General features: G+C 42.3%; 1 protein-coding gene across 1 annotated transcript; it reads left to right on the top strand. All coding sequences in view use genetic code 11, as the record gives it.

The window, feature by feature from the left end:
* Positions 1-811: 811 nt before the first annotated feature.
* Positions 812-9,392, top strand: EGR_08224 (hypothetical protein; the record flags this gene model as incomplete). The annotated part of the gene is made up of 4 exons (XM_024497473.1): positions 812-1,067; positions 3,735-3,922; positions 8,454-8,746; positions 9,281-9,392. 4 exons carry the CDS (start codon positions 812-814, stop codon positions 9,390-9,392), a joined length of 849 nt encoding a protein of 282 aa, XP_024348114.1.
* Positions 9,393-17,977: the final 8,585 nt, after the last annotated feature.

Raw genomic sequence — 17,977 nt, 5'->3', positions numbered from 1 at the left:
CTATCAGTGTGCCTTTTCATAGCACAGGGTCAGTTAAACATTCAGTGCTACACATAGTCGGAATATCAGTTTATTGCAATAAGAAGTGGATTTTTCACTGTTCCACGTAAAGCAGAGGGAGGTGATTCGCAGAGGCTTAATAGTCGCGGTGATCTTCAAATACCAAGTATATCAGCTGCATCATAGATGAGATTTCGAGCATAATCCTGCTGTAAACGGTACGTCTTTCAAGAACTCACACTTGCTACAATGTGACGGATCGTAAGGCAACTCTACTTAGTGAATGGCAGCACTACTGATGCCACTCACAACGTCACTATCTATAAGGCATTCAACTAACTCCACCTGAACACATTGCAAATGAATTGCAGCTCGAATAGGTAAGGTGGGATTTGCAGTTAGCGATAGTGCATGAAATTTGTTGAGTGACAGCTCGGTTTGTTGACTTCCTCTAACTTTCGAGCCAACTCCTCTCATATCTTCACAATCCACGTTTCTGCTGATAGACGGTTGGTGGGTGCTTTTGTTAACAGCACCAACGACGTTTGGATGGCTGGTGCGAGACGTGGACCAAAAGGAGCACCACGAACTGCGTTTACAAGAGGAGAACGATTACGCATTATGAAGTTTAACTCTCGGTTTGTGGCAATGGATCACTTGGGACCTCTCCCCTTGTACCTTCACCGGGCGGCGTGTCCTTTGGCCATGCCTGTAGCCCCAACCCGTACTCCACATCGGCAATACATATTCAGCCCGCGCATTCTGCCTTCCTACGTATTCAGGGAAGTCTCGCCATGCCACAGGCATCTGAATGTCAAGAAGTGGTCGCATGAATGTTGCAAAACACTCTCATGCAGTACAAACGAACAAATTTGGCGGAACTCCTGTTGCCGCAATGAATATCCAAGGAGAACATGTGAAACAATGGGCAATTATGGCAATGGAACACTCGATGCTACTTCTACTTCTGTGTGTCGACAAGGGTGGCTACCAGTGCTCACACTGGCTGAGGTGTTCTTCTAACTACTTCGTGCTATCCCACTGTTTAAATTATCTGAACTACCAAGGTAGGGAGTGCTAAATGCTCTATCCTTAAGGAACGACAAGTTAGCTGTCATTGAAAACCCTCGAATACAGGTTATTCCTCAGTTGAAATGCGGCCCACATGTCCTTCACTCATCACTCCAATCGCCATATCTTTGTCATGCAATTCAAAACAACACATAGGAGTTATATGAATGAAGGTACTTCACTGTGGCCTCTTAATAAACTCGCGCAGACGCGGTTGGGAATGCGAAGGTCTTCCCTGCATTCACCCTGTGCCACCACAAATGCTGCGCATTGATTCCTTCAAAGGAGTGGTAAGCAGCAGAGGGCCAAACATTATTGCCTACTGCTTTTCCGAACAGTTTATTTGCGTATTTACACTCGTGGTTGTGTATTTAATCCAAAGGAACTGTGTGAGCTACTAGCCAACTCGTGATGGCAAATATATGCATAGAAGTTCTTGCAAATACGGAAAATTACATACAAATACACAAATGCGTACTTGCACGGAAGTAGTGTTAACGGCATTGAGTGGATTTGAGGGGCTTGTCCCGAACTATCCCTTATCTTAAGGATAAATCCACCGTCATGACGCCTGGTAATCTGGAGACGCTTTACAAACTAATTTAGTAGCAACACCTGCCTCAATGAAGATGTTCGTCACATCACATTTTTCAGTATTCGACTTGCCAAAGACCTGTATGTTGGAGGAGCCAAATTTACGCTTCCCCTCCGAGGGTGCTGCAAGCCCCAGTAGGCACACCACAAGCAGTAGTGATGGCAAAATCATGAATTATTTCCCAAGGTATAGTGATCATCGAGAATCTGAGTTAAAAGTCGTCACCTATTGTATTACTTTTTCTTTCCTCTTCAGGGAATCCTCGGTGGGCTGCAAATCAGCTCAAAACCTGTTAGGCTTTCGCATATTGGGTGATGATCAATTCCACATTCAGAAAGAATTATAAAGACTTGTAACAACCAACTATTATTCATGAGCTTCATCCGCACAAAACATTCATCCATCTTCTGCAGCATTTGATCTCTTGTTGTGAATTGTCCGATTTCCTCCTGGTGATGCATGATAACAATAAACTTTGGGGCATCGACAACCGATTTTCTCAAGGGACCGTGGTTTTGACTTGGCCCAACATTTAAATACTTGGCCAAAAGTGTCTCATCCCCCTACGATGGCGTGGTACCGATATAGAGGCGGCTTATCAATCTTCCGTACGAGCTTTTGAGTTCCCAGTTGAGGATAGATTGGAGCATTAAAGTTCATGCCTCCCCATTGAAATAGGAAAATGGAACAGTGACACACGATGCACACCATGGTAAACATGACACACCTCTCCGTAAACGATCACATGATTCCAAGTATTCAAAGCAACTCGCAGTACTGTGTTCTGCATTCCTTCGTTCTAATGCCCACCTTGGGGAACTCTGAAACCGAATTAACCCAGAAAACGACAACGAGCATTCTTTGATGTGTGACAAGTCTTCAATTAACGTAGGTGTCCGCCAGAACCATTACTGAGTCCAGAACCATTATCAAAGAGCATTTGAAAGGTCTACAATCGAGAAAAATGACTTCTTTATGTAAATTTACAGGAGCTTATAAGGGAAGAAAGGCGGGGTCAACGAATGGACGATGGTGAAGAAGGACAGGGTGAAAATGCAAGAAAAGGGTTGGTTGTGAAAGGAGGAGCAGTTACCACTGCATAAGTCGAGTAGAATAGCGATGCAGGCTGCCACGGATTGGCTGAAAGTGAGACCCAAGTCATACCGTGCCAGGCGGGCAAAGTGTTCTAGCATCCAGCGTTGAAGGACCTCCAACGCAAGATTTAACCACTTCAGCCACGACTCCATCGCTGTCTCCGAGTTCGTGCAGATTAAGTGACTACAGGCAATTAGGGAGGAGAAAACAGCAATCATGAAGTCTTAAAGTATGCACACTGACTGCTGGAAAGTGACAGTTGATTCAATGCATACTTAATAACGTGGACCCAGTCTCTTCCGAGTAGACAGCTGGAAACAGTGAATACGTTGACTCGCATGGAGAGAATGCATGACTAACGCGCACACAAGTGTACTGCACTGGCATCGTTAATGGCGATGAGGATTGTGGCTGATGACTGGGTCAGTGGAACGATAGCGCGCAAGCAGGAATTCCCACTAAATACCGTATAAATAAACGATAGTGAGGTTTGGTGTGATCACCCTGTCAGCTACTAAGTAGGGCAACATAAAACAAGTCAAATAGAGAAAAGTGGGTGGATGGATTAAAGAGGAGGCTGCACTACTATCCATTACATTTCCACTTTGTCAGGTGTGATAGAAACTGGGTATTATCAGGCCTTCCAATCACCAAACAATGTTGTTAACACCTCTGTCAGTCTCATTGCCTACACAACTCGTGACTGCTAGCCTTTGTGAGTCGATTTTTTCCGCTGCCAAAATGCACTGATTAACATCTCATCTCAAAACAACAGGCACGCAGATGTGCTCTTCTACACTGACGAGTACTTTTATCAGATTCCTAGGATCATAGGTGAAATTAGGCATTTTGAGAAGGCATCAAAGTGAGGACCACGCTAGCAGGCGATCGTTTGTAATGAGTGGAGTACTCATGCCATTTCTTGTGTGATCTGGATCCTCTATCGATGCAACAATGTTCTTTGCATTTCAAGCTCTTTTGAATAACTTTTCTCCTGTGAAGGAAATCAGGGAATATAAGCACCAATTTTTAGATGAAATTGTAATTTTGTTTATCCAAGTCACATCAGCTCTACCCACCTTCTGGATTCGCAAATGGCGACACCCACTTCTTCGTGTGTTTTATGCCATTTCCCAAATGCGAAGTTGCCAAAGACTCGATGTTATGTGAGTTGGGAATGAACTCTTTACATCAGTGGTATTCCCAACACCAAAACGGCTTGACAAATTTCTTCTTGCCACAAGACGAACGGTGGATCATCACTGGAGTTCACTGCTTGACATTTTGAAGTGTCAAACGTGGTAAGAAGGGTCTGTTCAGTTGCACCAATAACAGAAGATCAGTACTAATGCAGAATTCTGGTTGACGCTGTGGACTCTCCGCCACATGCTGATTGTAAGTCCTCAAAATCCTTTTAAGATGACTGAATTACATGTGGTTAAAGTGTGTTCCTTCACAGGGTAGCCGCAAGGAACCTGAAATGCGTTTCTTGCTTGTGTCACCATTTCTCTTGACAATGTAATATTCCGTACGTGTTTTCAAATTGGTGATCCATTATGTCACCCAACCCATCATTACACTTTCAATGTCTTCGTGTGTTCCAGTGCACACATTAACGTTTATGAAGTGTGTGACACGCTTTTGAAGTATGGGGTGGAGATAAGCACAAGGTTGAGAAAATGTGCTTGATGGTGAGCAATCCGTTGGACTCTTATGACTCTGCAATGACGAATCACAATGCAAGTTCATGAAGTGGGTTGATTTATAGCAGGTCTTGGTGGATGACATAGTTGACACAACGTGCCGTAGCGCCAACTGTGAATCTGAAAGTGCCTGAAAATAATCCTCCTGATGCAACTGACTTCCTCACATCCCAAGTGGCAAGTGCACTCTAAACATGCATGACATTGATTGCTGCACCTCCTTCATTATGGTACGAATCAGGAATGTCCTCATCCAATGAGTCGACTCGTTCCAACTGAATGAAGGCTGACACCAACGACAGCTGTATTAGTACACAGCTATGGAATGGCTTCCATTGGAATGCACACAAACTCCAGTTGCTGCAGGATTATTCCCTTACTTGCAAGTTTAAACAGCAGAGGAAGACGTCATGTGTGGCAGCATTGTGGGGTTGCACAAACAATTCTACTTTACCTTGAGCAATGGTTTATCTCTTCTCCTCCTCCTCTTCTCCTTCCTCCCTAGGTGGTGGTGACGTCTAATCAGACCCACAACCAACCAGGTTGCTTGGATATACCTTCTAGTCAAGCAATGTTCAGTATGTGTGAAAGTTGTGACTGAGTGGACGCCACTAATCCCTGAGTAGGAAATGCAATCCCATCCTGTATAACCATGATCCAGTAAAGATGTCCTCTTACAGAAGGGTCCGTCTATTCCAAATGGAGGAGGTCCGATGTGGAATAGGTATACACTGAACCTATTGCACTAGTGGCAGTGCTGGCAAACCATCTCCCTTTCGATGATGACACGGACTTCACACAAGTGTTAATAGTGCCATATCTGAACAAAAGCTCCACCCCCAGAGTCAAGGAATGCTTCACAATCAATGCACTTCACCAGGTCTTCGGGCTGGAATAATGCTACACCACGTTAGCCCAACTCGACATCAATGAGGAAGAGCAAAGCCTCACCAGAGTGGTCTTCTGTCGCATTTGTGGCATGAAGGACATCGCTGCAGTGTGCTCAAAGGACCAGCAACTATTGGCAGATTGAGCTTCCTGCACTTTTGACTCCGAAGTGTCTTCCGCTGGTGCGGGTAGAAACAGAAGTCCAATCAAATGGTTTTAAGTATCCTCTTGAAATTCACGAATTTCTCTTAAGGGATAAGTCCTACATCGCCACCAGAAGTAGAATGGTTTTTGCTCTAAACTCTTTCGCCTCGGCCCTCATTTTCTTTCAGCCAATGGACTGATTAGATGACAGCATTTCTTATTGGTGGCATTATATAAGGGGTAAGCTTATCACTGTTTTGGTCGTACAGAGCACAGTTCCTCCTTCGGGACAGATGACGCCTGTTCTACAATAAGATTCGTGTTCCCTGACCGTCTATCGCCTGCAAGTTCTGTCAATGCCAACACCGACCACTAATCCAACATAAGAAATTTACTCAGAGCGTACAGAAGCACCATGGATTCTCGGACAGATTGCAGTGTGTCATTCAATGTTATCCAAAATAGAGGAACATATCACGTTCCAATCCCTTCATTTTGTCGCTTTTCATTTTCACTGTTTTCTGTTTCCACCATCCGCTCTGAGCCAAGAACGTTAGTGGACACATTATTAATCGTGGCCAAGACACATTTGATCCCAACGCTGATGATTAATATGGTCAGGGTTAAATTTTAACACATCTATTCAGTGGTTTCTTGCTGCAGGATTATTCGTTGCTACTTTGTTCCCTCTCCAAAGCTGCCTATTTGAACATCTGATTTGCACTTAGCTGAAGACGCGGCATTGTTATTATTAGTATTATTCATCCACGCAATCAGGTACGTAGACCACGCGGTTCTGCAATGAAATACATATTCATCCAGATAAGGTAACGTTGCTTTTGTTGACACTGTTTCCTCTTCGGCACGTCAGCTATGATGGCTACCAAATGTAGACATCACTTCGACCCGTCAGAGTCAGGTCTTTGCAGAGGCGACCATCCACTATCGATGACCTCTGCTTTTCCGTTATGCTACGATGGTGCAACTATATATACGAATCAGAGAAGCAGCTTTCGAGTCCGATTCAATCACTACATCGTTTCCACAGTCGTGCTTAGTCCTACCAGTACAGAGAAATGCTACTTAGTAGTGAAGAGAGGGGCTGAGAAGCTCTGGATACGGCGTAGTAAACAACAGTAATCCTACACGTTTCCTCAGTCCATGCACCTTGTAGTAACCTTCTCCAGTAGTGGTCAGCGGATAGCTAAAAACTTTGCAGATTGTTGTATTTTTATTCTTCTTCAACTTTGCCTTTCTTTTCTGCTAGCTTTACAACACAAACGTCGTAGCTGCAACATTCCCAACATGATCGAGACGAACAAATACATATGTGCCTACCAAGGAATCAAAGATTGTCTTACATTTTGCAAATCTGTCAGGTCAGTTGGCCCTATTGACATGGTTAATACACATAGGATATCACGATCGTCGTATATGATTGTGTACAATAGTCTCCTGATACTGTCTGCATCCATGAGCTTCATTGGTATACAACTCATATGTGATAGTCGGCGACTTTACAGGTGGTCCATTTGAAAATGCTTGATCTCAATTTGTGAAGGCGACTACCCTAATCAGGGCTAATTAAATTGTGTGGGTGCTGAAAAAGAGGGATTGGCTAGGGGCTCTCAATTGAGTGGACCCCGTGGACATGTTTGTGGGTCTTCACCAACTCCTGGAGCAACAAACCTGGCTTAGGTCATTCCTTTGGTGGGAGATATGACCATAATCCTGATGACCAAAGGTGCTTAAAATTAGATGGTTGAAAAATGTTGATACCTAAATTGACAAAGTGTGCTGACAATATTTTCTTTAACTTTATGATCAGCAGCGCAAAATTTTTAAGTCCCCCTCAATAGTGTAGCTGTGCCCATAGCCTTCCATTCCTACTCTTCGTCAATAAGTAGCTTTCCTCTGTAATGGAACCGAAATCCACTCACATATAAACGAGATGGGATCGGTGAAACTCCTGACACTTCTTTGTTGGGAACATTATTACCTCGTTAAGTGGTGAGTGCATCCATGCCGCACCACTTTTTGAACACCTTATTGGAGGCGAATGGTTATCCATTTCGCGACCACGTTCCTCGTTCTGCCAATAGTTGTAGACACTTTGCCTACAACATATCGCGGTCTCCTACTTGTTGAAAACGATGGAGGAACCCTCTGTACAGTATCTAGTCTTTCTTATTGACGACAAGTACGACTTTCCTATGAAAAATGAAGGGACACCCCCTTTACTGCGATCAGTGCATCACGTTTACTGCTCCTCTCCTTCACCTCTGCCATCACGGTCGTGGATAGAACGGAGTTTATTTTACACCCTACCTAGATTCAAACAGATTAAACTGTCGTTTCTGCTTCAAATCGAGGCATTATCTTAGACTATGTGTGCACTTCTCACCTCTGTTCTCATATCATTCTCCATCCTCTCTCCTCGTCTTCTTTCCTGAAATAATCTGAATTCATCTTCATCCAAATTAGCTCGAACTGGATCATGATGAGTTGCTGAGTGACTTTGAAACGTCAATCACGTGCATGGGCACACCGCCAAATCACCAAATACCTAAACAGAATGTCTCACAACAGACTGTTTGCTTGCCAATTAATAGTACTTAGCAAGTAACTGAAAGCTGCATATTATCATTGATATTTCTATATATGTTTAAATAAACCTCCACATCCAAATGCAGCCCAGAGCCCAGAGCACTACTGGTGCAAAATGAGGGAAATTGCATCTCACAAAGATGGCAACTATCTCTCAGGACGAATTCCACACAGAATCCATGTTTGAGTGGCAACATGGCTCCTCAGCTGCTGTAATATTCGTCTACTCACAGGAGCATATAATAGTTGTGGCTTGCTTTAGGATTTGCAATTGGTCTATTTAAGATGGAAGCAGGCTTACACTGAGTACCAATTAGCAGTAGGTGGTGAGTGCAATCACTTATTTGCAGGTGCTTTATCATGGACAACTGAAAATACATGCTAGTAAAATTCGGAACCCCAAATTCGAGTGCTCAATCATTGACAAACGGTATGAATTAATTTCTACACAGATGGCATGCACCATTATGCACAGGGCACTATTCAAAATTGCCTTGTGTTATTTAGAAAAAACATCAGAAGGTGTTTGTTCCATCCTCTCTAGTGATCCCACTCAAATTACCAAAATAGTGAAGTTAAAGTGGCTTCACCACGGACTGATTGCTATTGTTGTAATTTATGGCTATTTGAATGGACCCTTCAGGTGAGAAGCTGTCCTGTTACGTCAACCACGAGAAGAAGGGCACACCTTTAATCCCGAAGGAAGAAATAGGCTCTGACCCCTTTAGGACTTAGTTACCTTAAAAATTTCATCACTGAATTACACATGCTTCTCAATCCGAGGGTGAGCAACTGCAATGTGGAGAGAAAAGCTGACCCGTCATGTTGTATATACACCGTTGTTCAACTCAAATATGCGAAAAGGTATAAATTAATGAACGCTAGTCTATAAATAAGCACCGATTAAAATGATGAATAAGCTTAAATGCATGTACCTAATTACCGATCCACTGACCCACAACTGCAACGACAGCCTCTAGACCACCTTCATTCAGAGGGGAGAACATCCCTCTCGACTTTCCTTTGCGCAAATCAAAACATCCTCTTTCCTCAATGACAAAAGCTTATTGTCTACAAAGACAATGGCTAGAGGGATAGGTGGGCACACAGGTCGATATCAAATTATTCTCTGTCACAACTAGATGCAAGTTAAATACCAAAAGGTTTGTTTCATTAGAAACCTAGAAGTGCATTACAAAAATTTAGATAAAGTAGTTTGCCTTCATGAAACCGAAAGTGCAATATGGAATACAAATGCATTTTATTACAGTGCATATTATAATACATAACAAAATGCTTTTCCCGTGTAAAACATTGCTTAAATTGAAAAATAGTGTTTTCGTTAGGACATTGCTTATTGCGTTATTTGTGTTTTTGTTTGACTACAAACTGGAGTCGAGGCAACTTACTAGCCCACACTGCGCAATGTTGTGATCCGATAGGTTTAATATGGACTTCGGGTGCTTTTGCTTTGCCTTGCCAGTCTGTATATCAAGGAAATATGGGCCAGAAGGGATTCAACATTCGTATAATGCTCTCGACGGATTTGACTGTGTTAAGCGTAGAGAACTACCGAATGTGACCAGTTGCCAAGGCTCCGCGATGTTTGCGTCTGACTCGCATCTGTCAAAAGTTGAGGAAATCTGCACTGCCAAGCAGTCTTCGTCGTCAGGACTTGTCGGAGAACAGAATTACTAAGCTTCTGGAGGAGGAGTGTGAAAAGCCAGTTTCTAACAGGTAATCGCTGTAATGCTATGGAAAGTGAAATGAAGTGACTTTCACATAGCCAAATCACGATTATCAACATATTGCCTAATTATTTCACCAAAATTATGAGTGACATCCCTAATTTGGTCCATAAGTAGAAACGCAAAATAAATCCATTATGAATGTCTTTATGCATTCCTTCGTTATATTTACTATCATTGACTTCTGTGACATCTAAATCGGTCACCCCTCACAACTGTTTATTCAAGACAATACCCATGTTTACAGTCATTCTGTTCACCACTTAAATTCGACTGCACATCTCATAAATGTGTACTTCGCCTCCTCCCATCCACAGCCACATTGCCGTCTGCCGCCTCACTTAACATTTCTTATCCTCCTCCTCCTTCACCACCTCTTCTTCATCATCCCAACGTAAACCACATCCTGGCACTTGGCCCCTTCAAGCAACTCCCTCTCATGCAGTCAGCAATCACTCATGCAGTCTCCAATCCCTCTTTTCTATTTTCACCACTCAATTCCCCACCTTCTCTGCTGTATTGGCCTTTATCAGCCCAGAGCAGTGACGTAACCAACACCTTAAGCATTGGAAAACAGTTTAACAGCATTAACATGATGCAACACTCTTTCTGCTTTCGTCCTCATTTATTATACGTCATCGGCCTCACCGCAATTTCCATTGACACGACTCCCACTCATACGTCTAACCTGTAAGTTAACAATCCACTTCTCGGTAGTACAAATCCACGTCTCATTCTATTCCACACTCCATACTATTGCAACCTGAAGGCAGAAACCTATCACCTTGTGACGAAGAAATGACCATTGCAATGTGCTGACGTGGTATAGTGGTAAACTGAAATAAGTTTGCCAACACAATATGTCATGCTTCCACTCATGTTGTACTCATGTTGCATGAGGCAGGGATCACACCAACCAATGCAAACTAGCTTTTATCGTATAGGTCTCAAATTATGTTAATCTAACATTTATTAATCAAATGGGAAATGCCAAAATCAACCCGAGAGTCAGCTAATGGTATCATTATATGTCACTGCAATCACTCCATTTTCACCCAATCAGTCATTAGAGGCAGCTTTCACATAGACAACTCCGTTGAGCATTTCAGCCAAGTGGAAAGGGTATGCAATTAAGAGGGTCATCCACATTCATGGAAGGTGTGCAGTCTCCTTTCACTTTTTGCTTCTATTCTGCATAGACAAATCTGCGGCATCTACTTGGTTCAGTTTTTCATCCCGCTAAACGCTCTGCTAAAATGCGTCGATAGTAGCCACCACTGAAACAGGCACAAATTACAGTCGCTTAAAAGTATTCTTCAATGAAACAGGTACATTTACAATGTCAATCGCATTGCATGATATTGTTAAGGCAAGTGAGATCAGGCAATTCGTCCAATGCCAGATGTAATCCTAAAACATCGCGATACAATGGAGGAATAACCACATCAAGAAACCTAGAAACAGCACTGATCTGCAAATAAACTTGTGACAAGCGAGCGGAAATATGGTGGCCTTATGCTTTTAACACAATTTATCAGATATGCAAAACAGACGTAAGCGAATTGCGCTTTCTCAATACCCGCAAATACTACACTAAATTGTTTCACTTGCTGCCATCTGACTATTAGCACCTGAGGAAGAAAATGCTTCAAGCTAAGGCCATGCAATTAAATGATCCAACAACTTTGAGGAAATACGTCAGTGGTCAGCTTGTCCACTTCAAATGCGGTGACATAAACCCAATCCATTTGGGCAAAATGAAAACTACAATAAATTGATTAAGAGCAAAATGTAAACATGGCCACGTTAAAGGTAGAAAATGCCTTGCTCTAACTTGCCCTTCAATATCCACCACAAGGAATGTGACTGTGTCCTTTACCTTTCCATTCCTAACATTTCAGTCTACAATTATGCGGCAACCGACTGTAAACAAAACAAGCAATGGACACATCAAATGCACTATTATCATCATGGAAGTGACCTTCAAACTCAAGACTAATGCGCATTACAAAGTAGCACCTCAGAGAAGGACAGGCACTATTCAAATGTACAGATGTCTGCACGCACATCTTCCCAAATCATCAACTCGACGTGACGTTGGAAGTTGCCATTCCCACATGCAAAGCACAAACATTCCAACATAGGTTCCAGACAAAGTGGTTCTTACGGAACACAGTCGTGGGTGAATGAGAGTGGAGAGCGTCTACTAACACACGCGTGTGCAGTTACTATGGCAAGCATACGTTAGGAAGCACTTTGGTGGCATCGTGCAACCTGCATATGAGTAATTATTAAGGCAGGCATTTAAGGTCTTCGGTCGACTCATTTGCTTTTGCATACTATTCTTTAATGCCTTGCATTTCGGCAATGCAAAACACTTCAATGGACTTGTTGGAAGAAGTGATCTGAACGAGGTATCGTCCAACTCATTCCATTACATTACATTACAGTTAAGTAAGTTCTACAGAGCCCGTGCAGCTGAATCCCCATAACAAACACACTTTTCCACTCTACAGCATTTACAAGTGGACTCAAAATCCACATCACTCTACACAGGATTTAATTTTGCTCCTGCTCCCAAATTATACGTTCATGCGCACTTTTATGCCCTATCTTCCACACACTGCACATACTCACAATCCACCAAAGCTAGGTTTTCATTCACACATGTATCCATGCCTTCATAGTGCCAACCAATATTTGGCCAAAAGGCAAGAGTTGTAGGCAGCGCATTCAATCTATCGACACTGTTAGCAAAATTACATGGTATCGTGAAAGCAAAAGTGGGAAAAGCGGATGCAATGGAAGTAATGGGAAACGTGATGTATGGCGTAGGGGACGCAAGATAAGTTGTAGCCATTCCAACCTGTAGTCGGTTGGGACTTCAAAAACATGCATTCTGACAGAGTTCTCTCCTTGAAATTCTTCAATCTCATTGTCGGGAATGCTTGTCTGAATTTTGGGATTCTTGGTGCACCCTCTGTGAAAGCACGAGTATCCCTTGGGGCAGTTCGCGCATCTACCGCCATATTCACACGACGGCTCCCTCTGAAGGCGTGAGCACTGTCATTACCGCACCTAGCTAAGATGTCTTCGTCCAACTATCAAACAATCAATCAGTCAGTTAATGAGTCACTTAACCACTCCATCTGAAGGCAATCTAACTTACCCTCGCTTGCATTGACACACAGTACAATGCTGTGGATTGCTCAAAACAGATCGAAGGCCATCTCATTGCCACATTGCCCATGTTTCACCATAGTTTGAAATGTGGTTTGTAAGGCTTGATCCGTTACTGATGTAATTCTAGTCACATCAAGGCTATATCTTTACAAGCTTTGAAGTAGATTATGCGTTACTCATTGGGTGATTTGAGTTGTCATCAATGGTCCACAGCAAAAGTTGACCTAAGGTGAGCCCTACCCATGTTGCACTAAGGAGCAACGTCAGCCAGTCAACTCTACTAGGTGCTTTAATGTGGTCTATAAGGAAAAATAATCAGTACAGGTAACTGTTTTATTGTTCACTTGTTAGAGCAACTACACTTAGAAGCACACCTGTTAACACCTCAAGCCGTTCAGATAGTGCACTGCTTCGTCGTCATTATATGGGTATTTGAATGTCTTTTCTTCCTCATGGTGATTGGCTACATGATAAAACAAGTAGAGCAACACGGTATGTGGCATGCCTTACTCAATATCTGAACAGGTAGTTTGGGTAGGCCCAAATCCGCTGAGTTGTGCATGCGGCAGTGTGATGGCCTTCAACCTAATTGGAACACTGCACTGTCTTACTGTGTGCCAGTACAAGCCAGGCTATACGGGATTTCCCCAGATGAAATCACCAACTGGCACATTGGTTGACCTACTGATTGATTAATTGGTTGATTTGCTGATGGTCCTGTCCTTCGGATTTTGCAATCTTCTTGTCCAAAATAGTTGTCCGCACTTGGGGTTTGGGTACACTGCCAGAGGAAACACGAGTGTCCATTTGGGCAGTTGCTGCAACTGGCTCCGTACTCACACGGCTTTGCTGCACGCTCGTTCCCTCTGGAGGAATGTTCCGTCACTGTCCCAATCATGCATAGCAGAGATGCCCTATCAAACTATCACACAATTACTTAATCACTTGGTCAACAAGTAGGGTCAGTGGGTCATGCGATGCGGTGGAAGTCTCACTTACCCTGCCCCGTATTGACACACTGTGAAGTATAGTGCATTGTTCCAATCAGGTTGCATGCCATTACATGGTCGCATGTCGGAGTGCAGCAGATTTGGCCTTGCCCGAACCATCCCTTCATGTATAAGTTAGAGTATGACATGCTGTAGGATAGCGTACACTTTAGTTCATTTGTTAACACTTCATTAATCCACTTAAATTTTTAAGGTAGTCTATAATTACTTAAATTAAATGACATTACGAATGGCATTAAATGGCACCAATGCACTGAATGATATGAATGGCATGCAGGCACCGGTTTTCTCACCGGCGTGTAGCGGCCGCCAACACGACTACACGAGTTGTTGAAATAGCTGTAGTATTTGCCTACATTCCTTCAGCCGCAAACGCCCTCAGTGCAAGTTGGCATCACACCACTGACAAGAGACGCCTCGTGTCCCAGTCCACGGTTGTGTGGATATGCCCTCAAATCCGGATGTTCAAATGCAGATCGACTGTCTCGTTAATCTACTAGGCGTGTTAGTTCACTGGAGTACTTCAGGACAAGTCAATGCCAGGCAGCATGTAACGCTACACAGGACGCTTTCAAGTGAAAGAGCTTGAAGTGTCAACAGGTATGCTACACAAGTCATCTACCTCATATGTCACAACCACGAATGCGCCGTGCAACAACGCACCATTATTAACATGTTACTGACAGTAGGGTGCACCAGTTCTCGAACTGCCAAATGAGCCTCAAGTACTTGCACTCGTTCAACATCTGTGGGTAATTGACGCGTTTCATCAGATATGATGGTGGTGAGGCTGAAAACCTCAACGGAGAGACCTAGGAACCAGTGTCCAGACTGTACAAGATCAATGCCTTGTTAGCATAGAGCAAAATTAGTGTGAATTTGGCAGATGCTCAGTAAATGCCGGCTCACCAGTCAGTGTGCATTTCATGGCGTAAATGAATTGGGAGGTGGAGAGAACCACGCATATTTATACGTGAAACATGACATGTTGTGACATGGCGCTTTATGACGAGGTGTGATATAATACGCTGAGATATGACGTGAGGTGCAATGATATGCCTCACACTGACCTTGTGAATCCTAACTCCCATCTCGCCATCATTGTTTTACAGAATAGTAGAACTGATCCAGTCCCAGTTCGTCATCTCGGTGCAATAGTAAGATTTTTACCATCAGCGCTTGGAAATTGGGAGTTGTTAAAACCATAACGTTTTCAGTTCTTTGATACTTTTATTTAGGACTAGTATAACACAGGTGTGAATGAAGATGCGTTCTTTTACATTTTGCTTGCTAAATGTGTTTGTTAGTAACGCTTAGCTTACTGACAGTCAGGTTGTATCAACCTCTGACTGAGTGGACGTTAGTGCCTCCTAATGACGCCATCGACTGTTGATCCTTCACCCTTACGCAGCTTTACTTTTCACAAACACCTTTTCCCTCCTCTACCCTTTGCACTGCACAAAATATTACACTCGCTTACGCCTAATTTTCCTTATCCATGGGTCTTCAACCTATTTTTCAAGAGAAACTATGCTTCATGTTTCATTCAATGCCATTGAAGCGTGTTTGTGTGCGTGTGCGAGAGAAAGAGGGGGCGAAAGATAGATAGTATTTAGCTTCATTTTAAACAGTCACATGATTTGCCACGTCTGGCAAGGCTTGTAGTTCTCCAAAAAAGACGATTTATAACAGGATGATATCTAATAAGTTAGAAAATGCGCACAATCCTTTTAAATTTGGTCGCCTTGATTTGATATTTTAGGATTTTGGCCAACTACGACAAAATTTTGGTCTCTGCAGTTTATAAATCTCCTTTTCTCTCCAGTTTGTCCTTCTGAGTGGGTTAGTTTCGGTCAAGGTGGGGCAGAATGGGGCATCCCATTAGCCTCTTCGCCTTTCTACAACTTAGCAATATCTACTTTTGTTTATCCATTATGCTTTATTGTTCATGAGCAGGTCGTTTGCTTAATCACGCAGGCAAACAAGAGTGATGCATTATGGCGATGGATTTAACGTTCCTGACTAAAATAGCCATTACAAAGAATTCCCCTTTGCAAATTTTAAAATTTGAAGCTTGGTAAATTTGAATCCCTGATCCTGTACTTTATAGCATTGTAAGTAAGGTTCACCCTAAGAAGATTCATTGTAATGAAACAATAATGCCAATGGCGATTAGTGTGATGAGTCATGTGCAATGTCTAGTTAGAGAATTAAGCAAATCAACTTTTAAATTTACATTTAAGCATTTGTATAAAAAGGTAATTTTACATTAGCCCCATAAAAAATATGCCAAGATTGTGATAGAGACGCGTAAAATCCGTGAGTTGCTATTCATTCAGAAATTTTTTCCTTATATGGTCTTTATTAATCCTAAAATACAGGATTTTCCATAAATTTGCCATAATTAGGAATATTAGGGTGTTAAGTAAATTTAAGGCAATAAAAATCTTTGACTTCTCAAGTGCCAGCTTTTAAATCTGACAATGTGTAATCGTGACGGCTTGACTAATGCTTGATTTGTCAGACCTACCAGGATCTACATTGAGACCTCAAAATATAACCTGATGTTTTGGGTCACACACACGAATCATGCTAACACCTCATTGACACTTGTGTTTGTTCATCATAAAATACATAGAATTTCATTTTTCTCTGACTGTGAAGTAACCTTTTACTGATTGTTTCAAAAGTGGTAAAAGTGTAGTGGGTCAAACGAAATGCATACGGGATTCACTCTTCTGCCATTGTTCTGTCAAATAGCCAATTTTCTTTGTGTAACGCCCACACGTATCACACGTGTTTGAGTGCACACGCAATAATGGCAGAGAGGTCCTTTCTCACTTCATTGTGCCATTTATTTGTCATATCATGACCTCTTTTAGTCACCAAGTTGACCGTGCACTGAATCTTGGACGCTCCACCCACTGAATTGTCGAGTCATCCGACAACAAGTGTTATGCTTCAAGTAGCAGGCAGCCATGAAAGCAACACAACACACACAGAAGCACACAGCATTTCACAGAAGTAGAGCAGAAATTTGATTGATGAATAGCATTTCATTATGAAATCTTTGCCATTTCTTTCCAAAAGCTTATTGCCGCGAACTGTCGTTTTTAATGTGTGCAGATAGGAAGTTACTTTTAACTTTTGGGTGATGGTACCGTTTGCAAACTTTTGTCAATCTTATTAATGATTGGATTTTTCAATGTACAATTTCAAGTGATGTCGAGTGATTGATACACTTCTGCTGGAAGGTGAAAGGTACGATATTTAATAAATTTGGCACACTGCTGCCTTATCAATTTTTGGACTTCTGACCCTCTCAACGCAATTTTCCTCATCAGTACAATACGGCTTTGTCATTTGCCAATATTTTCATTTAAATACGCAAGTGTAAATAGTGGACGATTTAAGGGGCATTTTGAGGGAATGGAGGAAACGAAAAGGAAATACTTAACACTAGAGCAGTCAACCCTTTTATTTGGTTTTGTCACAAGCTTTGCTGATAGCAGTGTAAACAAAGATTGACATGCTTTCTGACAATTCCGTTGTGACGATGATAACTGTAGCCTCAGAAAACTGGTCTATTTCGATATTATAGAAGTTATCACAATAAACTGTAAATATGTATTTATTTTTTTTATTGTGATGTGTAACCCAATTTTAAAATTGCTCTTTTGGGCAAAAAAATGCTACGGCAGATCTAGCAAAGCCGTTTGATTATGCAGCAGTTAGAAATGCTATGAAATCCTGTCAAACTCTGGTTCTATTATTCTTGCACACAAACACTCATAAACGGTTCAATGACATCAAAAGAAACATGGGGCATTTAAAGCAATAACAGAGTTGGCATTCTATTCTTCTTAACCACCTCCGGTGTCAAAGACTCAGATGGAGAAGACTGGGCAGAAGAATGAGCCACATGCTGCGTAG

The sequence above is a fragment of the Echinococcus granulosus genome (genome assembly GCF_000524195.1).
Source record: "Echinococcus granulosus chromosome Unknown EG_S00099, whole genome shotgun sequence".
NCBI classification, from domain to species: Eukaryota; Metazoa; Platyhelminthes; class Cestoda; order Cyclophyllidea; family Taeniidae; genus Echinococcus; species Echinococcus granulosus.
This window is presented reverse-complemented; position numbering and strand designations above follow the sequence as displayed.